The following is a 23202-nucleotide window of genomic DNA, read 5'->3' as shown; positions in this document are numbered from 1 at the left end:
TTTGAACTGTGTCTGACCACATATTATACAGTTTGTCTTATTAATGTCAACCCATTCTTAAATCCTGCACAAAACATCAAGTTTTCTCTCTCTCTCATTGGCATTTACCATCTTTCTTGAATTTTGGGTCTAAGGTCATCAACAACAAAAAACACACAAGCAAGGAGGAGTTACTCAATTACAAAGCCAAAATTCTGGATGCAGTACAAAAGTTAATTAACTTAGTCACTGATACATAACTCAAACACAAATTACTTTATTTAACAATGAAATAGTAATAACAACACAATAATTTAGTTGTAACAAAGCCATCAACAGAGCAAAAACCCAAAGCTAATTAAGAGCATTGCTTCAGCTCAAATTAGTTATCTCCTTTAAACAGGAAAAAACTACCTTTAGTCTAGTGGTTCTCAAACCTGTCTGCACATTAGAGGAATGGACAGAAAGAGGATTGGTGCTTTAAAAAAAATAGCTATATCAAGGCTCACCTCAGAACAATTAAATGAGAATCTCTCAAAAGTGGGTTCCAGGCAGATTTTTAAAGTGCTGTCAGTGTTGAGAACTACAGGTCTAGAAGAGTAACAATAAAAACCATGCCTTCAAAGCAATTCAAAACCAAGAAACTGATCATATTATTTCTTTTCTCTTATTCTGGGAAAGGAAAAGGGGTCAGGCACTAACGCATTTCTCATTGCTCTTTATCCATTTTGGATTGCCCATGGTAGACCTTAATAAGCATCAAATATTGGAAGTTATGCAAACATGCTACCCAAACTGAAATTCTCCCTACTTCACATTTAGAAAGCTCTTTTAGTTAAAACAATACTAGCTTTCAGAAAGAATCCCTCACATTTTAAATTTGCATAGATGTTCAAGTCAGCTTTGTTCAACTAAAAGTCAATAAAATGTATTAGAAAGTATTTTATTAGTAACTGCTATTATAAAACAATTATTTATTTCATGTACCACAAATAAACTTTTTGGTGCTGATGGGAGGAATATTTGAGTGTTTCCCACCTATTTCTAAAACTGCCAGAATTTCTTTTCATAAGATCACTATCTTCAAATTTAAAGTCTAAACAAAGCTTTTTTCCTTAAGAATGCATACATAAAATATGTCCCCAACAACTGCACTATATCCTTGACAAATCCCTATTGGGAGGTTCAGTAGTAACTGCAGATATTTATTGTCAAAACAACCTTTCCTCATTTTTAAGGTTTGGAAATGATATCACCTCAAGTATGGAAAAAAACTTTTTCCTTAAGAATACACGAATTCACTTAGAGACGTTTCCTCAAATTCAATGAATCCCACTTATTCAGTTCCTTATGTCAGGACTCCATGTCAACCTCAGCCACTTCATTCTTGTCCTGAAGTGTTGCTTCTGTCAGGTTGTCTCCAGTTGCATCTTCAATGTCTGCCAGATCAATAGGTGGTAAAGGATTCCTCCAGTACTGGAAGGTATTATACTGCCAAAATTCTTCATTGTGCTTTACAGAAAAAAGAAAGAAAGAGAAAGAGAGAGAGAGAGAGATATGAAAGTACATTAGTGGCTTAGAAAAAGTTAAATTTTTTTTTAAGAGACAGGGTCTCAGCTGGTCCAGTGGTAGTGGGTCATCAGAACTTATTAACATTAGTGTCACTAAAGTTGGTATACATCCCCCCACTGCTAAATTTGACTGGCTAAAAAGAAAGAGAGAGAAGACTAGGTCTCACTCTGTCACCCAAGCCGGTGTGCAGTGGCTGGATCATAGCTCACTGCAGCTTTGAACTCCTGGCCTCAAGCAATCCTCCCACCTCAGCCTCCCAAAGTGCTAGGATTACAGGCATGAGCCACCACACCTTGATCTCTCCCATTTTTAACCCAAAGAAAACATCTGAAAATAGTCTTAACATTTTTTAACTTTCAATGAAGAAAATAAAAATTTATTTTAAAAATACACAATCACACAGCCCTTATAATGTATATTTGGGTTTTTTTTGAAGACCTTCCAAAAAGTATTACAACATCAATATGGTGAATAGCAAGAAAATCTTAAACTGATCATTTTATTAAAGAGACCACTTCATGCATAACATGACTAACTTTTAAATCAATGTATCAAAATTTTAAATGAATGCTGACCCCTTAAAAATTCAGCAGCTTACTCTGAATGGCTACAAAATTATTTCAAGTAACTGTGAAATGAAGCTGATGTTCCAATGAAGTTTAAAATTGGCACAGAATTTCACAAGCATCCCTAAAATACTTTGTGCAAAGGAAACAGCATTGAAATCACATACAGGCTTCTCAGGTGACAATTCCGAACATTAACACCTTTGCCAGAATATCTCCATCTATTCTATTACGTTGTATTCTTACTTTAAGTTCATAGTTGCTATAGCAGAACCAACAGAAATATAACGGAAGGTACATAAGTAATTTAAATTTTTCTAGTAACCACAGTACAATAAAATAGGTGAAATTAACCTTAATATCATATTTGACCTAACATACCCAAAATATTGTTTCAACATGTAGTCAGTATTTTAAAAATTAATATTATACATTCTTCTGGGTCATACTACTAAGTTTCCAAAATTTGGCATGTATTTTACACTTCCAGCACTATTCAGACTACTCACTTTTCTTTTTTTTTTTTTGAGACAGAGTCTCACTTTGTTGCCCAGGCTAGAGTGAGTGCCGTGGCGTCAGCCTAGCTCACAGCAACCTCAAACTCCTGGGCTCAAGCGATCCTCCTGCCTCAGCCTCCTGAGTAGCTGGGACTACAGGCATGCACCACTATGCCCGGCTAATTTTTCTATATATATATTTTTAGTTGTCCATATAATTTTTTTCTATTTTTAGTAGAGACGGGGTCTCGCTCTTGCTCAGGCTGGTCTTGAACTCCTGACCTTGAGCGATCCACACGCCTCGGCCTCCCAGAGTGCTAGGATTACAGGCGTGAGCCACCGCGCCCGGCCATGACTACTCACTTTTCAATGCTCAATAGCCACATGTGGTTTAATGGTTACTGTACTGGAGAGCACAAGTTTCTTTTTAAAAAAAGTGTCATCAGGAAGAATTCATTGTTGTATACTCTAAGGCTTAGAGAATCAAGAGTCTTCTGGGAATTTCTTAATATTGGGATAAAGATGTAACAAGTCAAAGGTTACCAAGAAAAATTTCACTTTAATAACAAGATGGAGTTAAAAACAAGGTCCTAGTTTTCTTTGTCTTTTGGGAAATCTATTGTTCAAATTATCTACTTATAAAAGCTGGATCAAAAAAAGGTCCTTTAATGTTAGCATAACCTAGTAGCTAAGAGCACATACTCTGCCACCAAACCTGGGTTTGAAAGAACTACCATCCACTAACTCTGATCTTGACCTCATCAATAAAATGGAGAACCGTTACAAGAATTAAGGTTTAAAAAAAAAGAATTATGTTTTAGCACAGTAATTGCTCAAAATTGCTAGGTATTATGTTTCAATAAGCCTATGAATCATGAATCACCTTCTCCTTAGAAAAACATTTCCACTGACTTTCTGTTAAAAATGTGGAACACCCAAGACGCAACACTGGCAGAGCAATGAACCTGCATAAAGTAACACTAACATTAAAAAAAATGCATGAGGCCTGGCTCGGTGGCTCACGCCTGTAATCCTAGCATTCTAGGAGGCCAAGGCTGGCGGATTGTTTGAACTCAGGAGGTCAACACCAGCCTGAACAAGAGCGAGATCCCGCCTCTACTAAAAAAATAGAAAGAAATTAGCTGAACAACTAAAAATATATAGAAAAAATTAGCCGGGCATGGTGGCACATGCCTGTAGTCCCAGCAACCTGGGAGGCTGAGGCAGTAGGATTGCTTGAGCCCAGGAGTTTGAGGTTGCTGTGAGCTAGGCTGACGCCATAGCACTCTAGCCCTGGCAACAAAGTGAGACTTTGTCTCAAAACAAAAAAACAAAAAAAAAAAAACCCACACAAAAACAAACAAAACAAAACTGCATGAACATTTAATGAATACCTGTTTTTATTTTAGTTCTCTAGAAAAAAAAAAACAAACAAAAAAAACATCTGAAACAACTTAGGAAATACTCTGAAGTTCCAAGACAGAAAAGATGTACCATTATTCTGCCTAGATTCCATTCTCAATGCAGAAAGTAAGTATTTGAAGTAGTATTTCCTAAATGAGATCTCAAGGGTGAGGGAAGAAACTTAAGCCCTATTCTGAGCATAACAGAAACCAGGCATTTACTGCACTGAACTGAAAAAGCTTTTTACTTCTCTATGTTTTTGTTATATCTAGTTTTCCCTTGGAAATGAGCTGTAAAACCCTTAAAACAAAAAGCCTGTGTCTTTGCAGGCAGGAAGGAAAGAGGGAAACTGGAGAGAGCATGTCCCTCACTTAGGTTTGCAGAGGAGCAGCAGCTCCAGGAACCAACCTAACAAAAAGAAGGAACATGTGGTTACTGGGCTTTTGTCAAAAGAAAAAAACTAGTCTTGGGGAAGGAACCCCTGGAGCCAAACTTTTTCCCTGCCACGTACTTGCCACGACTTCAGGAAATACAGAGCTGCCAGATCTACAGTCACTGCTGTGGGGGAAGATACAGGTAGGTCTAAGGGATTCTAAAGCAGGTGTCTTCATAGCAGTCTACTGAAGAACTGCCATTGTTCTCCCAACCTCTCATTTCCTTATTTCCCTCTTATCAACTGTGTGGCATACTGTAGTCAATGTATTCTGGTAGGAAACACAAGCCTATGGCTCGGGTAACAAAAAAAGTGTGAAAAGCTTTCAAAAAGTTTTCAAAATACGAAGTCCCTATTTCCAAATCTCATAGGTTTGGATGACTATCATTACCATTCTGAGTGAGCTGATTTTGAATATGTAAGAGCAATCTGAAGAAAAAAGTCTAAAATAAGGTTCATGTTTTCTGAATTCCAAAAAAACCCAGGGGTAGAAATATTTACAATGCATTACTTTCATCCAAAATGATTAAATCTAAAAGATAATTTCTGACAACCACTGGGGTGGGGGGGAATCAGTCTCGACTATGAAACTCATTATTTTATTGGCTTTTTCACATGAAAATTCAGCATGCTACAGAAACTTCAATTTTTTCTTGGAAAGGCATCTGATAAACTCTGTCATAAAATACTGAATAGAAAAATGTTGGGTGAATACTATGCTGTAGTGGCTGAAGAGAGTTTGGTGAATTCTGAGCCCTTTACTTAGTTATTCCATTCCCAAAAACCCCTGGGGTAAGTCATTCCAGAACTGTGAAAAAGCAGTCTGAATTCCTAAGTCTACACCAAAGCTGTCCAATAAATACATGTGGCCACAAACATAATTTAAAATTTTCTAGTGGCCATATTAAAAACGTAAAAGGAACTTGTAAAATTAATTTTATTCAATCCAATATACCCAAATTATTTCACATGTAAGCAATATAAAAATTTGAACTGTTTTATTTTCCTTTTTTCTTACTAAACGTATGAAATCTAGAGTGTATTTTGCACTTACAAAACATCTCACTTTGGACTAGTCACATTTTACATGTTCAGCAGTCTCACATGACTAGTGGCTGTCATACTAAACAGCAGATATCTAGGCAAACCTAGCCAAACATACATCTTCTCAGGATTCTTAAGGTCCAGAGGAACAGGACCCTCCCCTAATGATTCTCATATACGCTTTACTTTAGGGCCCTCATTAGTTTTCAACAACAACCCGTTTTCATAGGATCAGATTTAACACTAAGCTTAAAAAGCTTTTCCCAAGAAATGGCAGTCCTTCCTCTCTGCCAAAAGAGCTGTAACAGCCTACACTCCGTCCAATGAATTGACGGCTACCACATCAGTCGCCCTCTAAAGAATCCATCCCGAATTCTAGCATAATCACCGTTAAGCCAAGGAAGGCACGCTACACCTTTTCCTGATGTTTGTCGTTGGGCTGAACCTCTCTCCGTTCACGGTCAACGTCTTTACCAGGTTCTACGGCCGGTCATGACCCCCACGCTCCGGCTTCCCTCTGACAAAGTGCCGCGCTGAAGCGGCAAGGCCACTTCCCCACGCGAACACCGTGTTTCCCCCTAGACTGGGGAAGTGCTTTTTGCCCGTCGGACTCCCTCGCGTGTTGCTGGGGGGTCAGCGTCCATTCCCAGAGCGGCGACGCCAGCTTTTCGCCTTGGGGGGCGTCTTAACGAACACAGTCCTGAGTGGGGCTATCTGTTCCTTCCCGGGCGCGTTGTGTGTCGCGGGAAAGACCAGTCCCTTCGCCCCCTCACCCACCCCCGCCCCAACCCCTACCTGGCGCCGGGCGGCCCCCCAGTCTCCGCTCGGGGGCCCTGCGCGCCCCGCCCCGCCGTCGCCACCGCCCCTCGGGGGCCGGGCGCCCCGGGGCTCCTCCCCCGGCCCGCGGGGCTGTACGGGCTGCTGTAGCAGCAGCGGCGGCTCGCCCGTTTCCAGGCCGCGGCCCTCAGACTCCTCGCCGCCTGGGGCGCTGCTGTCCCCGCTGTCACGGCGCTTGTTGGGCGAAGCCGAAGACTCTGCCATGGCCCCCGCGTCGATTTTGCGCTTTCGGTGCAGCTCTGGGACCCCGAGAGGCTGCCCAGGATGCGAGGTCCCCGGCGGCTGGATCCAGAGCGGCGAAGACGGCAGCGGCTCCTCCGTGAAGTCACAGAGCAGGAGCCGCTTCCAAGGCACGTGGAACGCCACCGGCTCGGCCGCACGCCGCTTGGCCATGGGCCCAGAGGCTCGGGCTCCCGCCCGGCGCGGGAAACCGAGCGCCGATAGTTATGGGTGTGGAGGGCGAGGGCGGAACGCGCGAGGGCGAGGCCGAAGTCCAGCGAGGCTTCGACAGGCTGACAGAGAGGGTGGAGGGGACGGGGCAGCCCCGCCCGGGCGCAGCCCGCGCACACTGCTCTCGCGGCCTCCGAGGTGCGGCCTGGGCGTTGGGGAGCAACCGCGAAGCGGCGGAGATTCGAACCTGCGCACAACGTGCGCGCGCGCTCGCGCCGGCCGGGCGGAGCTGCTGGTTGGTGGAGGCTCACGGCGCGCGCTCCCGAGCGCTCTCGCGGCCGGAAGTGCGCGCCCCGGGGGGAGGCGGGAAGGCGGCGGCGAGCTCATTAAAAACCCAGGCGAGCGGCCCGCGGAGGGGCGTGACTTTGTTTTCTCCGGGTGTGACTGCGGTTGTACTGCTCCGGGCTAGGTGAAATGGAGTACATTCTAGACACTTCTTGAGATTTAAGGCGTTTTCTTAACTGTGTATGTTAGTGTTTCCTTCCTCAAGTCAGTGACCACGGGGACATCTCCATGACTTTAAGACAAGAATTATGCAAACTTTAAATAAGGTAGTAAGAGGCTTTATGCTAGGTTATTATTCAAAACAAACGACTGAAGGGAAGTCAGGGCTGAGGCAAAAGCTAACATGCAAAAATCACAGACAAAAAACGAAGTGTGTATTTTGGGGCGGCTGCTGTAGAAATTGAAGTAGGCACCACATTCCTCGAAGATCTCTTGATTAAAAACTTACTGATGAAGTTGCAGACGAGATGTGCAGCTCTTCCAAAATAGCTGGGTAGTTGGCAAGAACGACGCCTGGAGCACAGCTCTTCTCTTTTCCAGCTGAAACCTAAAGTTGTTTGGCTCTGAAATTATGTATGGAGCCTGAGTTCCCTGCTTACTCTGTGCGGTGATCAGTCCATATTCCAGAAGTTTCATTACAGCAAAATTTTTTGTTAGAAAAAGTGAGGTGGAGACGACCAAAGCATATTTACTAGAGCTTATATTTTAATCGTTTGATAAAGACAGTAACCAAGTAAACAAAAATGAAAGAAAATAAGACTGTACCAGTGCTTTGAAGGGGGAAACTAATATTCTGAAGAAAAAGTATGCAAGGAAGATTATTTTAGCTGGTAGATACTATCTAAATATTAATTACCCCATCCCCCTGCACCTCAAAGTGGTTGTGAGAGGATGGGTTATTTACTTCCCAGGCACAAAAATATAACAAGGTAGGGGAGTAAATAATAGCATTTGTTTGATCTTTCCATTCTCTTGTTTGAAATTGATAACTCATGTGTCTCAAACAGATGAAGAATTTGCCGTTTTCAAACCAGTGGTACAGATCAGCCATGAAAGAGTTTAATCCCAGCCATCAGATGTTTTGTTTGAAAGGTTTTGAGGGAACCCTGCCCAAAAATGATAGTGTAGTTTAGCTAATGGTTTATTGCTTTGTGTTCCTCTCCACGGACTTTCTTTTTTTCTAAATTGTAAAATTTATCATATGCACAAGGTTGTATAAAACATGCATGTAGATAGAAGAAGGATAGTAAGACACCCAGCACTCGGTTTCAGATATAGAATACTACCAGTACCAGAATATGACAAGCTCCCTATGTGTGCCTCTGCCACTGGTGTCTCCCTCCCTTTCCCTCACTCCTGGTAATTGCTGTTTTGAATTTTGAGTTAATCCTTCCTTTGCATTTTCTTTGTAACTTCCCCATCTGTATGTATATTCCTAAATAACATATTTTTGGTGTAGCTGGTTGTTTTTTAACAGGTTTATTGGGGTCTAACTGACATACAGTAAACTGTATGTATTTAAAGTGTGCAATTGTACATAAGCATACACCTGTGAAACCATGATGCACATATCAATCACCCTCAAAACCTTTATCCGCCCCCCCGCCAGGTTACCACTGATTTACTTTCTGTCATTCTAGATTAATTTACATTTTCTACAGTTTTACATAAATGGAATTATATATTATATACTATGTTTGGCTTCTTTCAGCATAATTATTTTGAGATTCATCCATGTTACATGTTCTTTCACTTTTATTACCAAGTAGTATTCCATTTGTATGGGTATATCACAATTTGTTTATCCATTGATCTGTTGATGAATATGGGGGTTGCTTCCTGTTTGGGGCTATTATAGATAATGCTGTTTGAGAACATTTGTGTATAAGGCTTTGTATGGATATAGGCTTTCTTTTCTCTGGGTAAATACCTTTGAGTAGAATGATTGGATCATATTGTAGGGATATGTTTAACTTTTTTTTTTTTTTTTTTTTTTTTACTTTGGATCCATCATTTACACTAAAATGTTTAACATTTTAACAAACTGCTAAACTGGTTTCCAAAGTGTTGTCTCATTTTACATTCCCACTAGCAGTGTATGAGTTCCAGTTTCTCTGACACTTGGTATGGTCATTGTATTTTAGTCATCCTAAATAGGTATCTCATTGTAGTTTTAATTTGCATTTCCCTAATGACTAATGACGTTAAACATATTTTCAGTGCTTATTTGCCATCTGTATGTCTTCTTTGGTAAAGTGTTCAAATCCTTTGCCCATTTTTAAAATTAGGTGGTTTGTTTTCTTATTTTCCTTATTTATATACTTTATATTTTTATGCATACAATGGTATTTTTATTCTTTTATATTAAGTATTCCATCACATGAATTCACTTCCCACTTCACTGTTGACAAACATTTGAATGTTTTTCAGATTTTTGCAATTATAGTCTGCTATGAACATACTAGTTCATAATTTCTAAGGCACATGTGCAAGAATATCTATCTAGAATGGAATTACTGAGGTATAGGGTATATGCATCTTCAGCTTGATTAGGTAATGCTAAAGTTTTCCAAAGTGCTTTTACTAGTTTAATGCTCTTAATAGTAGTAAATGAGAAATGTTTTTGGACATATCCTCACCAATAAACTTAGTATGGTCTGATCTGATCAGTGTGAAATGGTTCTCATTGTGGCTTTAATTTGATCTCCCCCAGTGAAGTTGGACATCTTTTTATGTTTATAGACCATGCCTGGAGCAGTAGTCCTCGCCTTTTGCTCTTTGTGATGCCTTTTGTTGAATAAATTCTAATCTTAAGTGTGGTCTATTGTCAATCTTTTCTTTAGTTGTTTATAGTTTATGCTTTTTTGGTCTCATTTAGGAGTTAGGCCATTCTACCACCTCCTCTGCTTCAAGACAACCCTTCCTGACCCCAGTCTCTGTTGGGCTTAGTTTGGATCTCTAGCCTTTGGTAAAAAACCGGTATATTTTTTGCCTCTTTTAAAAATTGGATTGGTTGGTTGTTTTTTTCTTACTGGTTTATAAGAGTCCTTTTTATTTTCTGGGAAGTAATTCTCTTGTGGTAATAGGTGTTGTAAATATTATTATCTTCTCCAAGTTTGTGTCTTGTATTTTCACTCTCTGTGATGGCTTAATTTTAATGTTGCCAAATTTATCAGTCTTTTCTGGTTTGCACATACTGAGTCTTGTTTAAGGAATCCTTTCCTGTTTCAAGTTCTAAATGTTTTCTAGTTTTATATCTTTGCTTCCATATTTAAATCTTTCATCCAATTGGAACTGATTTGTGTATGTATGGTGAGAGTAAGGATTCAAGTGCATTTTTCTTCTCCATATAGAATAACTAGTTTTCTCAATACCACATATTGAATAATTGTCCTTTTCTCACTGCTGTGCAGTATCTGTTTTGTCTTAAGTCAGATTTTCATAAATACGTGCAACTGGTTGGGAGCTCTCTATTCAGTTCAACTGGTCTGTTTGCTATCCTGTGCCAGTACAATTGTGTCTTAATTACTATGGCTTTATAATAAGTTTTGATATCTATAGAGCAATCTTTGACATCTTGTTTTTCAGGAGTGTCTCAGCTATACTTGCCCTTTGAACAATATAGAAGATTTCATATAGAATCATCTATAATATTTTGTTACCCTTTGGAATTTTGATTATAATTGCACTGAAACTGTAAATCAATTTGGGGAGAATTCTTTTCTTCACAATATCAATCTCACTTCCTATCCAAGAATATTATATGACTAATTATTTGGGTTTTTTAATGTCTTTCAATAAAGTCTTATAATACCATAAAGAGCTTATATCTTTTGTTAGATTTATTCCTAGATACTTTATAATTTTTGTAGATAAGTATCCTTTTTCTTTTTAAATGACATTTTCTGAGCTTTTGTTGGTGCTCTGTATTCTCTTTAAAAGGCCCTGGAAGTAAAATTTGAAGTTACTTTACCCTAAGTTATATATAGTACCAGATCCACTTATTTAAGGAATTTGTCCATTTTGTCCAAGTCATCAAATTTGTTGGCACAGTATTTTCTTAGTTTCTCTTTTTTCCATTTCATTGATTGCTACTTAATTTGGGTTTACTTTACTCTTCTTTCCTTAGCTTCTTCTGGGAGAACCTAAAGTCATTGATTTTGGTCTTTGTTCTTTTCTAATAGAAACACTTAAAGCTATAACTTTCCCTATAGCACTGCTTTGGCTGCATCTCACAAATTTGGGTATGTTGTATTTTCATTATCTTACAGTTTGAAATACTTTCAAATCATTTTCCTTTCTTTTTTGTTACTCTACCTCCTATCCTGACTTCTTTTGATTAATTGAATATTGTTTTGAATTTCATTTTAATTTAACCTATTGGCATTTTAGCTATACCTCCTTTCATTAATATTCAGTGGTTGCTCTAAGAATTGTAACATAATTCTTTAATTTTAGTCTATTTAAACATTGTATCACTTCATGAAAAACATAAACACCTTGCAGCTCCCCTGCCCCATCCAGATGCATAGATGCCCCATCCCATAATTTTGTATACAAAGCAGTCTTATTTCTTTTCCCGACACTTCTTAACTTCTTATGGATAATGACCCAGAAGTCATCATTAGTAACAAGAAAGCAGTAAAGAATGGAAACTTTTTTGTAATTGTCTTCTTGGTAAAGAAGGGATACACACTCATACACTTACTCTGCTTATCTTTAAACTTGCCTGTTTCAGACTGACTGAAGCCTCACAGCAGTTTAGGGTGGGGAAGTAGTTTCAAAATGTTTAGCAACTACTTATTTGCCAGGCCTTTTACATATGTCATTTAATCCTAAAAACTTTGAGGCAGATATTGTTGCCAATTTAACAGACAAACCTCTCTTCTAAGCATCAGATTCATGTCAGCTTCTCATGAGCCCAGCCTGACTACCCTAATTACAATTGCGATTCACTCTACATTTCCCCTGACTCTTGATTCCCCTTGCTTGTTTTTTTCCCCCATAGCATTATCACCTTTCAATCTATTATATAATTCTCTTATTTATTATTCTTATTGTCTCCTTTTCTAGAACGTAAGCTCCTTGAGGGTGGGATTCTTTGGTTTTTATTTTATTTTGTTTTTTTCCACTGATATACTTAAGTACCAAGAATAGTGCATGGTATGTATTAAATGCTCAGTAAATACTTTTGAATGAATATTCATTTCCACTTGGGTGTTTCACAGGCACCTCATACTGTCCTCCATTGTCTCCTATATATCATCATTCATCTATCCAGGCACCTATACTGGAAGTATAACTGTATACTTTCACAGTCTTAGGTTCACTCATTGATTTATTCTTTGAATAAATATTGTGGGCATCTGCTATGGGCCAGGCAAAATTCTAGACACTGGGATTACTACAATGAACAAAATAAAATCCCTGCCCCCTGACTCTCCGAGTGAAGCTAATATTGGGGGATATAGACAGTAAGTAAGCACATCTATCAGGTGCTGAGGAAAAACAAAAATAAAGCAGGATAAAAAGGATAGGGAGGGATAGGTGGTCAAGAAGGGCCTCTCTGATGAGACTTGAGCAAAGACCTGAAGAAAGGGGCAAATCACATGTGCATTGGGTGAGTGATCCTAGGCAGAGGTAATAGCAAATGCAAATGTCCAAAAGTACAGAATAGCAAAAGCATGAGCAAGGGACAGCAAAAAGAGCCAGTGTAGCCTTTTTTTCTCTCAATGTTTTATTTTGGTTAGTTTCTATGTCTTCAAATTCACTAATCTTTTCTTCTCTTGCGCCTAATCTGCTGTTAATCCCATACACTGTATTTTTCATACCACATAATGTACTTTTCCATCTCCACAAGTTCAATTTGGGTCTTTTTTTAAATATCTTCCATAGCTATATAACTTTTTGAACATATGGAATACAGTTATTTTCACTGTTTTAATGTCCTTTTCTGCCAGTTCTAATATCTGTCAGTGGTTTCAATCGATTGATCTTTCTCCTCTCTGTGGATTATGTTTCTCTGTTTCTCAGCACACCTGGTGATTTCTGACTGGACACCAGATATTGTTGAGTTTTACTATGTTGGGGGCTAAATATTTTTGTATTTCTATAAATATTCTTGAGTTTGTTCTAGGATGCTGTTAAGGTACGTAGAAATAGTTTGACCCATTTGGGTCTTACAAGATCTGGCAAGTGGGACCTGAGCTTTGTTTAGTCTAGGGCTAATTATTCCACACTACTGAGACAAAAGCTTTCTCTGTGCCATACCCAGTTCCCTGTGAATTATGGTCTTCCAGCCTGGGTATGGAAACGGGCACTCTTTTTGGCCTTGTGTAAGCCCTGGCTTCTGTTCCTTCTACATACTTTTAGGTGCTGCTTTCTCTAGCCTTGGGTAGTTTTCTCACACACGTGCACTGATAGGTACTCTGCAGATCACTCAGGGAGGATCTCCAGTGTTCTACGTGCAGCTCCATCCTTTCAGGTACTCTGTCCTGCAAACTCTCGCTGCCTTGGTCTCCCTGGACGGTCGACTTCACCTCCTCAATCCAGAGATTCTGTAAGACTTTTCCAGGGTTTCTCCTGACGATCCTATATCCTGATCAATAAGTAGGGCTCCTCTTGTTTGTTTTCTGTCTCTTGGCAATCACTGTCCTTTGTTGGCTGATGTCCCATGTTGTGAAAAAACATTGTTTTATATATTGTCCGGGTTTTTGGTGGTTTTATGTTAGAGGGTAAATTTGGTCTGTTACTTCATCTTGAGTAGAAGCAGAAAACTCTTTCCCAAAAGATTTTACTTTGACTTCAAGGATGTATTATAGTGTAACTTTTCACTTTAAGTTATGATTCCTGTTTCCTTATTATAAGAAATTGTATTTATTATATGTTGTAGGAAATTGAACTTCAGTCTGTTCATCAACCTTGTAATATTCAAACCACTGACTATCATGTGCCTGATCTTATGTGATGAGCTCAACCAGTATAAAGAAAATTGTACAGATTTCTTAAAGACTGAAATATAGATCCTTGATTGTGTGTGTGTGTATGTGTGTGTAAGTCCTACTTATCCTTCAGGCCCCAGTTCAAACGGCATTTCTTCAGGGAAGTCTTCTCTAAGTCAGCACTCTCCTACCCCATTGTATGTGCTCACAGCATCCTGTACCTGTCCTTTATAATGGTTACCTTAATACTTACAATTATGTAATTACTTGTTTGACACCTTTCCTTTGATATACAAGCTCTGTGATGGGAGAAACAATGTCTATCTAGTCAACTACTGAATCCCTAGAACTAAGTTTGTTGCCTGTCACAATGCAGGTTCTCAAATAAATATTTGTGGAATGTGTGAAAAAGGGAAGCTCACACAATAATCAGGTAGGATACTGACCAGGTCTGGGTTTCTCCACTCAAAACCATCTTTTCCCAGGCTGTCTGCAGAGGTAAATTGCCAAATAAACAAAAAGACATTGCAGCTTTCAAAAGGATTTAGTGCAGTTTTCAGTATTAGATTGGCTATCATCCAAATGTTAATACGAGGTTATGTTGGTGAGGATATAGAGAAACACATATTTTCCTTGTTTTAAAATGTAAATTGGTATAATCATTTGAGAGCAATCTGGCAATATTTGTGAAAACTTAAAAATGCAGACACATATTCAGCAATTCTACTTCTAGGAATTTATATTCCAGGTACAGTACTGACAGTAGACAAAGAAGTATGTACAGGTTTATTCATTGTAGTATAATTCTAAATAGCAAAAGATTGGAAACAACCTAAATGTTACTTATTAGTAAAGTATGTTATATCTTATATATTAATATTAATACTATATTAGTATGATTAACACAATATATTATTAATGATATATAATGGAGTACTGTGCAGCTATTTTTTAAATGAAGTAAATTTATGTGTATGGATATAGAACAATTGGCAAAACGTAATGTCAAGTCAAAAAAGCAAGATACACAATAGTATATATTGGCCAAAATATGTAGGCAAATCTCGGAGATATTGTGGGTTCAATTTCAGACTACCACACCACAGTAAAGCAAATTTGCAATAAAGTGAGTCACACAGTTTTTTTGGTTTCCCAATACATATAAAAGTTATGCTTACTCTACACTGTGGTCTAAGTGTGCAATAGCATTAAGTCTAAAAATACAATGTACAGATTTTAATTAAAAAATAATTTATTGCTAAAAAATGCTAATAATCATCTGCACCTTCAGAGAGTTGTAATCTTTTTGCTGGTGGAGGGTCTTGCCTCGATGTTGATGGCTGCTGACTGATCAGGGTGTGGTATTCAAGGTTGGGGTAGCTGTGGCAATTTCCTGAAATGAGATAACATTTTTGTTCCCTCAGTTGACTCTTCCTTTCATGAAAGATTTCTCTGTAGCATGTGATACTATTTGATAGTATTTTATCCACAGTAGAATATTTTTCTTTTTTTTTTTTTTTTTTTTGAGACAGAGTCTCACTCTGTTGCCCAGGCTAGAGTGAGTGCCGTGGCGTCAGCCTAGCTCACAGCAACCTCAAACTCCTGAGCTCAAGCGATCCTCCTGTCTCAGCCTCCCGAGTAGCTGGGACTACAGGCATGCGCCACCATGCCCGGCTAATTTTTTCTATATAGATTTTTAGCTGTCCATATAATTTCTTTCTATTTTTAGTAGAGGTGGGGTCTCGCTCTTGCTCAGGCTGGTCTCGAACTCCTGAGCTCAAACGATCCGCCCACCTCAGCCTCCCAGAGTGCTAGGATTACAGGCGTGAGCCACCGCGCCCGGCCCACAGTAGAATATTTTTCAAAATTGAAGTCAAATCTCTCAAACCTTGTGGCTACTTTATCAACTAAGTTTATGTAATATTTAAATCCTTTGTTGTCATTTCAACAATGTTCACAGTATCTTCACCAGGAGTAGATTCCATCTCAAGAAACTACTTTCTTTGCTTATCCATAAGTAGCAACTTCTCACCCTTTCAGTTTTTATCATGAGATTGCAGCCATTCAGTCACATCTTCAGGCTCTAATTTTTTTTTTTTTTTCCTGAGATAGGGTCTCACTCTGTTGCCCCAGCTAGAGTGCAGCAGGGTCATCATAGCTCACTGCAACCTCAAACTCCTGGGCTCAAGCGATCCTCCTGCCTCAGCCTCCCAAGTAGCTGGGATTATAGGCATTTGCCTTGCTAATATTTCTTTCTTTCTTTCTTTTTTTTTTTGTAGAGTCTATGTTTTGCTCTTGCTCAGGCTGGTTTTGAACTCCTGATCTCAAGCAATCCTCCCACCTCAGCCTCCCAAAGTGCTAGGGTTACAGGAGTGAGCCACTGTGCCTGGCCTGGGCTTCACTTTTAATTCTGTTTCTCTTGCTTTTTCCACTACATCTGCAGTTACTTCCTCCACTGAGGTCTTGAACCTCTCAAAGTTATCCATGAAGTTGGAATCAACTTCTTCCAAACTCCTGTTAATGTTGATATTTTTGCTTCCTCCTGTGAATCATAAATGTTGTTAATAGCATCTAGAATGGTAAGTCCTTTCCAGAACGTTTTCAATTTACTTTCTCCAAATCCATCAGAGGAATCAGTTTCAATTTAAAATCACCAGCTTCATTAGCCTCTAAGAGATTCAGCCTGGTTTTTGAAGCTTTAAAGCCAAGCATTGACTTCTCTAGCTATAAAGGCCTACCATGGCATCTTTTTCCAATATAAGGCTGTTTCACCTACATTGGAAATCTGTTGTTTAGTGTAGCCACCTTCATCAATTATCTTGGCTGGATCTTCTGGATAACTTGCTGCAGCTTCTATAATACATAAGCACTTACTGCTTCACCTTGCACCATTATGTTATAGAAATGACTTCTTTCCTTAAACTTCATCAGTCAACCTCTTCTAGCTTCAGACTTTTCTTCTGCAACTTCCTCTCCTCGCTCAGCCTTAATCATTTCAAGATTTTGATTGAAAGTGAGAGATGTGCAACTCTACCTTTCACTTGAACATTGGAGGCCATTGTAGGGCTATTAACTGGCTTCACTTCAATCTTGTTATGTTTCAGAAAATAGGGATGCCTGAGGAGAGGGATGGGGGGGAATGGTTCATTGATGGAGCAGTCAGAACCCATACAACATTTATCAATTAAGTTTGTTGTCTTACAGGGGCCCAGTTTGTAGTGTCCCAAAAGAATTAAAATAGTTTTAACATAAAAGATCACTGATCACAAGTCACCATAACAGATATAATAATTAAAAGTTTGTCAATACTCACTCCTGTGCCACTAATAATGAGCTTGAAATATTTTAAGAATTACCAAAATGTGACAGAGACACTAAGTGAGCATGTTATCAGAAAAATGGCACTGATAGACTTGCTTGATGCAGGGTTGTCACACAAAAAAACATATCTGCAAAGCATAATAAAATGAGATAATGCCTGTATTAAAAAGATATAGGTAAGACATATTTACATTATATACCTGTATGTGTGCATATCTATATGTATTGTATTTTCTAATCTTTTTGTAATGCACAGAATGTTTCTGGAATGATACTATTATCAGTAGTTGTCTATGTGGTGGGGTACTGGGGAACAGGGATAGAAGGCATATGGGACACATCTTTGAGCCACCTCAGATTATATTGGTGTCACTGGTATCTTGTATGGATGGGTTGCAAGTTTCTTCACTAGAGGCCAACACTGTTATCTTCCCCTAAGCAAATTATTACTAGTAGATAAATTCTTTCTCTCTCTCTCCCCACCCCCCCTTCCATGGACTATTCTTAGGGCATTTCTTTCCAGCCGGTCCAGAGACATTCCCATGTAGTTAGGTGACTGTGTCTCTTTGTGAAACAGTAGCTATCTTGATAACAAGTAACTTTGTATTTTTTCCTTATTCTTCTATGCTGCTTCTTTATAATCTACAAAATCATAGTTTTTCTTAAGCCTACAAGACTGACATCGCAGGGCAATTAAGTAAATTCAATTAAAGAGGGACAAGCCTTTCTAAGGAGAGATGGGACACATGAAATTTTCACATTTGCCAGAACACAAGAGGAAGAGGTGACTTCCTCATGAGCTACCAAGACAAAATCTGAAAAAATTTTACATTCTTGGCAATTGTGCATTAGCATCTATTTGGAATAGCTGGGGGTCCCAGTCACAAGGGATGTTTCTACTCATAAGCCTTTTTCATGGCCTTCCGTGGGATGCTCAAAAGAAAGATTGGTGACATGGCAGGAGACTGGAGAGATACCCCTTGGAAGGCGAAGATACACATTAGAGCTGCTGCTGAGGTGGGGTAGACACAAAAGCTCACCTATTTCCCTATAAGCAAAAGCCTTAAGTTGCTGATGAAGGACGAGCAAACATTTTCCCAGGGAACAGACATGGCTTTTGGGGAGTAGAAGCAAACCTCTTCTGCCTCGGAGGGAGGGGTAGGAAACCCTCTCATTCAAAGGACAAAGACAAAGATCCTTTATTTCTGGAGGAAAAGTAGAAGCACAAATCTTCATTTTGGGGAAAGGGACAGAAAATAATTTGGCACCTAGCATCCTCCACTGCACTACTACTGGGGGAGAAGCAGGAAATTCCTGCTGAAGATCAATCACAAATACATAAGAGGAGGGATGGGAATGCTAAAAAAGACCCACTTCTGAGGCCTAGTTGTGCAAAGCCTGCCCAAGAGCCTGAGAACCCACCTTACCTGCACAGTCCAGTGCTGCCACTACCAGCACCTGCACCCAAGAATTAGTACATCTGCACCTGCTAACACCAGTGTCAGTGTATGCCACTCAAAGGCCCAAGGATAGGCACATTCAGCCCACTGCTGCCACCAGTGGGGCCCAAGGACTGGCCCACGTAATGTCCTCATCCCTAGCAAAATTTCACCACAGCCTCCATTAACTCACAACCACACCTTAAGCAGCCTCCCGAGTAGCTGGGACTACAGGCATGCGCCACCCATGCCCAGCTAATTTTTTCTATATATTTTTAGTTGTCCAGCTAATTTCTTTCTATTTTTTAGTAGAGATGGGGTCTTGCTCTTGCTCAGGTTGGTCTTGAACTCCTGACCTCGAGCGATCCTCCCACCTCAGCCTCCCAGAGTGCTAGGATTACAGGCGTGAGCCACCGTGCCTGGCCTATTGTAGATTTCAAAATAGTTAGAAGAGAAGAAATTTGAATGGTTCTAACATAAAGAAAAGACAAATATTTAAGTTGATGGATATCCCAAGTACATTGACTTGACCTTTATGAATTTATGAATGTATTAAATTATCACATGTACCCTGAAACTATGTACTATTATGCATCAATTAAAAAGATATAAACTGGCTCGCTCTCTCTCACACATACACACACTAATCACCTCTGGAAACACCTTCACAGACACACCCAAAATAATGCTTTACCAGGTTTCTAGTTACTCCTTGATCCAGTTGACATCTAAAATTAAGTCCACAAGTCTGCTCCCTGTCAACTTGGCACCCACGTGCATTTCCTTAAACCATACTTAATTTCCAAATGAAGACAATAATAAATAGTTCCACCTAACATGATGCAACTACACTACAAACTAATTCCTTCTCCAGAATTCGGCTTGTAGGATTTCAAAATTCAGGACTTTAAACTTCCAGAACTTTGGACATTAGGGATTTTAGACTTCAGGGATTTTGATCTTTCAGGATTTCAACATTCAGGATTATGGTGTTCAGGACTGTGTCCTTTGGGATTATGATCAGCACTGAAAGTAAGGGGTCTTGGAGGCTGGACACTCAGTGGACGCTGAGGGTAGATGGGGGAAGTAGCAGCAGTACTCAGGCACTGAACCTGAAGACAGAGGCCAATGGAGAAAAATACTGCAATCAAATTTCCTCCCCACAACCACCCTTCTCACTGTCCCTGTGGACTAGCCTCCTCTGCCACCCTATACTCCCAGCTGGGGGATAATTTGGTCTTTTGGCATCCGTGTTATAGCACTTGATGCACATGTTAAACTTCTTGGTCTGCGCTCCTATAGGAAAAAAGACCTTAAATCAATTGATAGGATTTGGACAGGACTTACAGTGGGGAAGGAAAACAGAAATTGTTAGGGGCCAGAGGGAGCTCAGTTCGCAGGTGTTGGAATAGCCGATTAAAACAAGAAAAAAATGAAAGTAACAGGGCTTTAATCAATTACTGAAATAGTATTAATATAAGCAAGAGGCTAAACCAGAGAAAGCACCAACTCGTCTCTTTGATTTTTCCCCATGGAATAGTGCAACAGCTGAGGGTCAGGTGGATCAGCGCAGGTAGTCTTCTCACTGCTGAGGGAACTCTGAAAAGTCTCCTGCAGTTTTGTATATCCCTGGGGTGAAAGTGGGGAGGGGGAGAGGGAAAGGAGTAGAAAAAGTACCAAGTCAGAATGCAAAGTGTCTTCAATCCTCCCCCTCACACGCACACATACACAGTGAGTCTCAGCAGAGGCACTTGGCTAAGAATGCAGATATGCTTAAGAGCATGACTGGTGGGGTGGCCCAAGTCCTTGCCTGCAATTCCCTCTAGAAGTCCAATGCGCTATCCAATGCATGACAGAGCCCAGTGCGATTCCCTTTAGAGACTGCAATGCACTGGCTGTGCCCCAAGTCTGGTGTGGAGTGGGCAGCTTTTTCTTGTGATGCCTGCCAGGCAAAGCCTTTGTAATTAAATGTTTGGACCTGAACATTCACACAAGTTTTTGACCAGGAGCTGGACACCTCAAAGATAATCTGTTTTCAGGGCTCTTTGGACCAATCCAATATAAGTATAATAGCATTGATGTATTTTTATGCCTGTACTTCCCCATCTTGTCTCACTTTCAAGGAGTACTCTGCATGGACTGTCCCCTCCGGTGTGGTCCAGCAGAAATAATATAGAACCTCAGCAGGAGAAAAAAAGCCAAAGACTGAATGGCTCCCTGAGTACTCAACTGTACTCACTGTAATAGGAACAACTGCCTGAGCCAGCCACCAAGTACACCCTTGTTTTTACAAAAGAAGGCAGCTTCTGCCTTCTGCTGCTAGGCTTTTGTTGAAAACATGTGACTCACTGAGGCCTTAAGACCTTTTGGCTTGATATCCCCATTTGGGGGTGGGTCTACTTGGACTTGATGACTAACAAGATGAAAAGAACCTAACAAACCTTGCCAGTCAAATAGAAATAGTATATTCAGGAGTGTAGCTGGCCTGGCCCCAGCAGCTTTTTAGTGCTACATGAAAAAGTGGCAGCTATCTTTCTGGGGGTAAATTTATGGCCAACTACACTGCCTAAAGGAAAGCCACTGGTTCAATGGGGCCCTTGATTCCAAGTTTCCCCTAAACTCCTAGGCCTATTTCACTGATTGTTTGGCTAAGATGAAACATAATGGGGTCCAATGAGCTGTTGCTGTTCTGCTTTAGTGCCAGCTACGTAAGACCAAAAGCAGATATGGTTACTCCTCTCAATTGACAGAACTCAAGGCAGTCCTCATGGCTGTAGCCCATCAAATATTCCCTTTGATGAACCTATGTGTTTACTAACTTTGGGGCTGGAGTCTGCCACATGAAATCCTAAAGGCTGACAGATTAGAGACACCTCTCTTTGGCCATTAAAAATCATGGAAATTGCTAAGTTTTCCTAATAATTAAATGAATATTAAACTAGATGCCATTTTTTCTCACAAAGGCATATCTTGGAAATATTGTGGGTTCAGTTCCAGACCATCACAATAAAATGAGTTACACAAATTCTTTGGTTTCCTAATGCATATAAAAGTCAAGTTTAAAATGTAGTCTAGTAAGTGTGCAATAGCATTTTATTTAAAAGTACAAACCTTAATTTAAAAATACTTTAATCACTACAAAATGCGGACAGAGACACAAAATGAGCACATGCTGTTGGAAAAATGGTGCCAATAGACTTGCTTGATGCCAGGTTGCTAAACCTTCAATTTGTAAAAAATGCAACATCTGTGAAGCATAATAAAACAAGGTGTGGCTGTATTGACAAAAAGGAAAAGCTCAGCCATATCCAGTACTGACCATGCAATGGATGCACGATTGTTCTTAAACACAGTTGCTGGCATGTATATTGGTTCAGTCTTTTTGAAAAGCAACTTAACTGAAAATGCACATACATATTGACTGAATGATCGCACTTCTAAGAAGCTATCAAAGAGAAATAAACATGTAAGACACATGTACTATCATGTTTATAAAGTGGGAGTAACCTTCCATGAAATTTTATTTATTCCCTCTCTGCTACCTACTATTAAATTTTATTATAATTCCCACCAAACTTTTGGAATCTGTATCCATACCTACCATTTTACCATTTTTTACAGTTCCTCCCAGGGTTCCACTGAAACATTTTTCAAAGGGTTACTTACCATTATTACAACTAATGCACTGCTACCAACCTGCATGTTTTTCTATCACTGTATAGCAGTCAGCGGACACTGAAATTACATTTACAGAAATTGTCTACCACATGTTTTTAAACACACACATAAAAGCTCATATGACCTAATAAAAACCCTTTGGAATAGGTGGTATTAATCCTATCTTTCAGATGAGAAAACAAGCTCAGAATGGCTCGCCTGAGATAACAATAGTTCAGGAAAATGAACCCAGGAAATCTAAGTGTTCACCCTACTAATGGCTGGTCCTGGAGGCCTCCTTCAACTGGTTTCCTTTATAATTCTTTTTCTATTACTTAACAAAATGAAAGATTAATCTTTTTTTTCTTGGTAGATTCCAACTTCATTACAGTGAACTTAAATAAAACAAAGTGAAAATAAATAGCATAAAGCCTGGCATACTCAAAGGCCAAGTACTCGTATTACTGACTTTCTAGAAACATAAAAATAGGCTAATCCAAGTGTTTAAAAGTATATGTACTCAATGAATTAAAATTCCCCCATCTATGGTTACATTAACTTAGATGGAAACAACCAAGCAAATATTGTTTCATAGCAATCAGCAGACTTTAATATTCAAGAAAAATTAGGTCCATCATACACGTTAAAAATATAGGAAATTTCATGCAGACATGAAGCTTCCAATTCAGCCTATGTGACAACTTTTAGAATGAGAGTTACATATAAATACAGTACATTTTATAGTTCCCAAACTTCATAATTTTATACTGTGATTTA

General features: G+C 39.5%; 1 protein-coding gene across 1 annotated transcript; it reads right to left on the bottom strand.

Moving 5' to 3' along the window:
- Nucleotides 1-224: 224 nt before the first annotated feature.
- On the bottom strand, nucleotides 225-6789 carry C7H9orf40 (chromosome 7 C9orf40 homolog). Its single transcript, XM_069474115.1, has 2 exons — nucleotides 6291-6789; nucleotides 225-1491 (listed from the first exon to the last, which is right to left on the bottom strand). Exons 1-2 carry the CDS (start codon nucleotides 6723-6725, stop codon nucleotides 1333-1335), a joined length of 594 nt encoding a protein of 197 aa, XP_069330216.1. The 5' UTR covers nucleotides 6726-6789; the 3' UTR covers nucleotides 225-1332.
- Between the last annotated feature and the right edge of the window lie 16413 nt (nucleotides 6790-23202).

The sequence above is a fragment of the Eulemur rufifrons genome, chromosome 7 (assembly GCF_041146395.1).
Source record: "Eulemur rufifrons isolate Redbay chromosome 7, OSU_ERuf_1, whole genome shotgun sequence".
Taxonomy (NCBI): Eukaryota; Metazoa; Chordata; class Mammalia; order Primates; family Lemuridae; genus Eulemur; species Eulemur rufifrons.
Note: the sequence above shows the minus strand (reverse complement) of the source record. Positions and strands in the feature narration are given on the sequence as shown.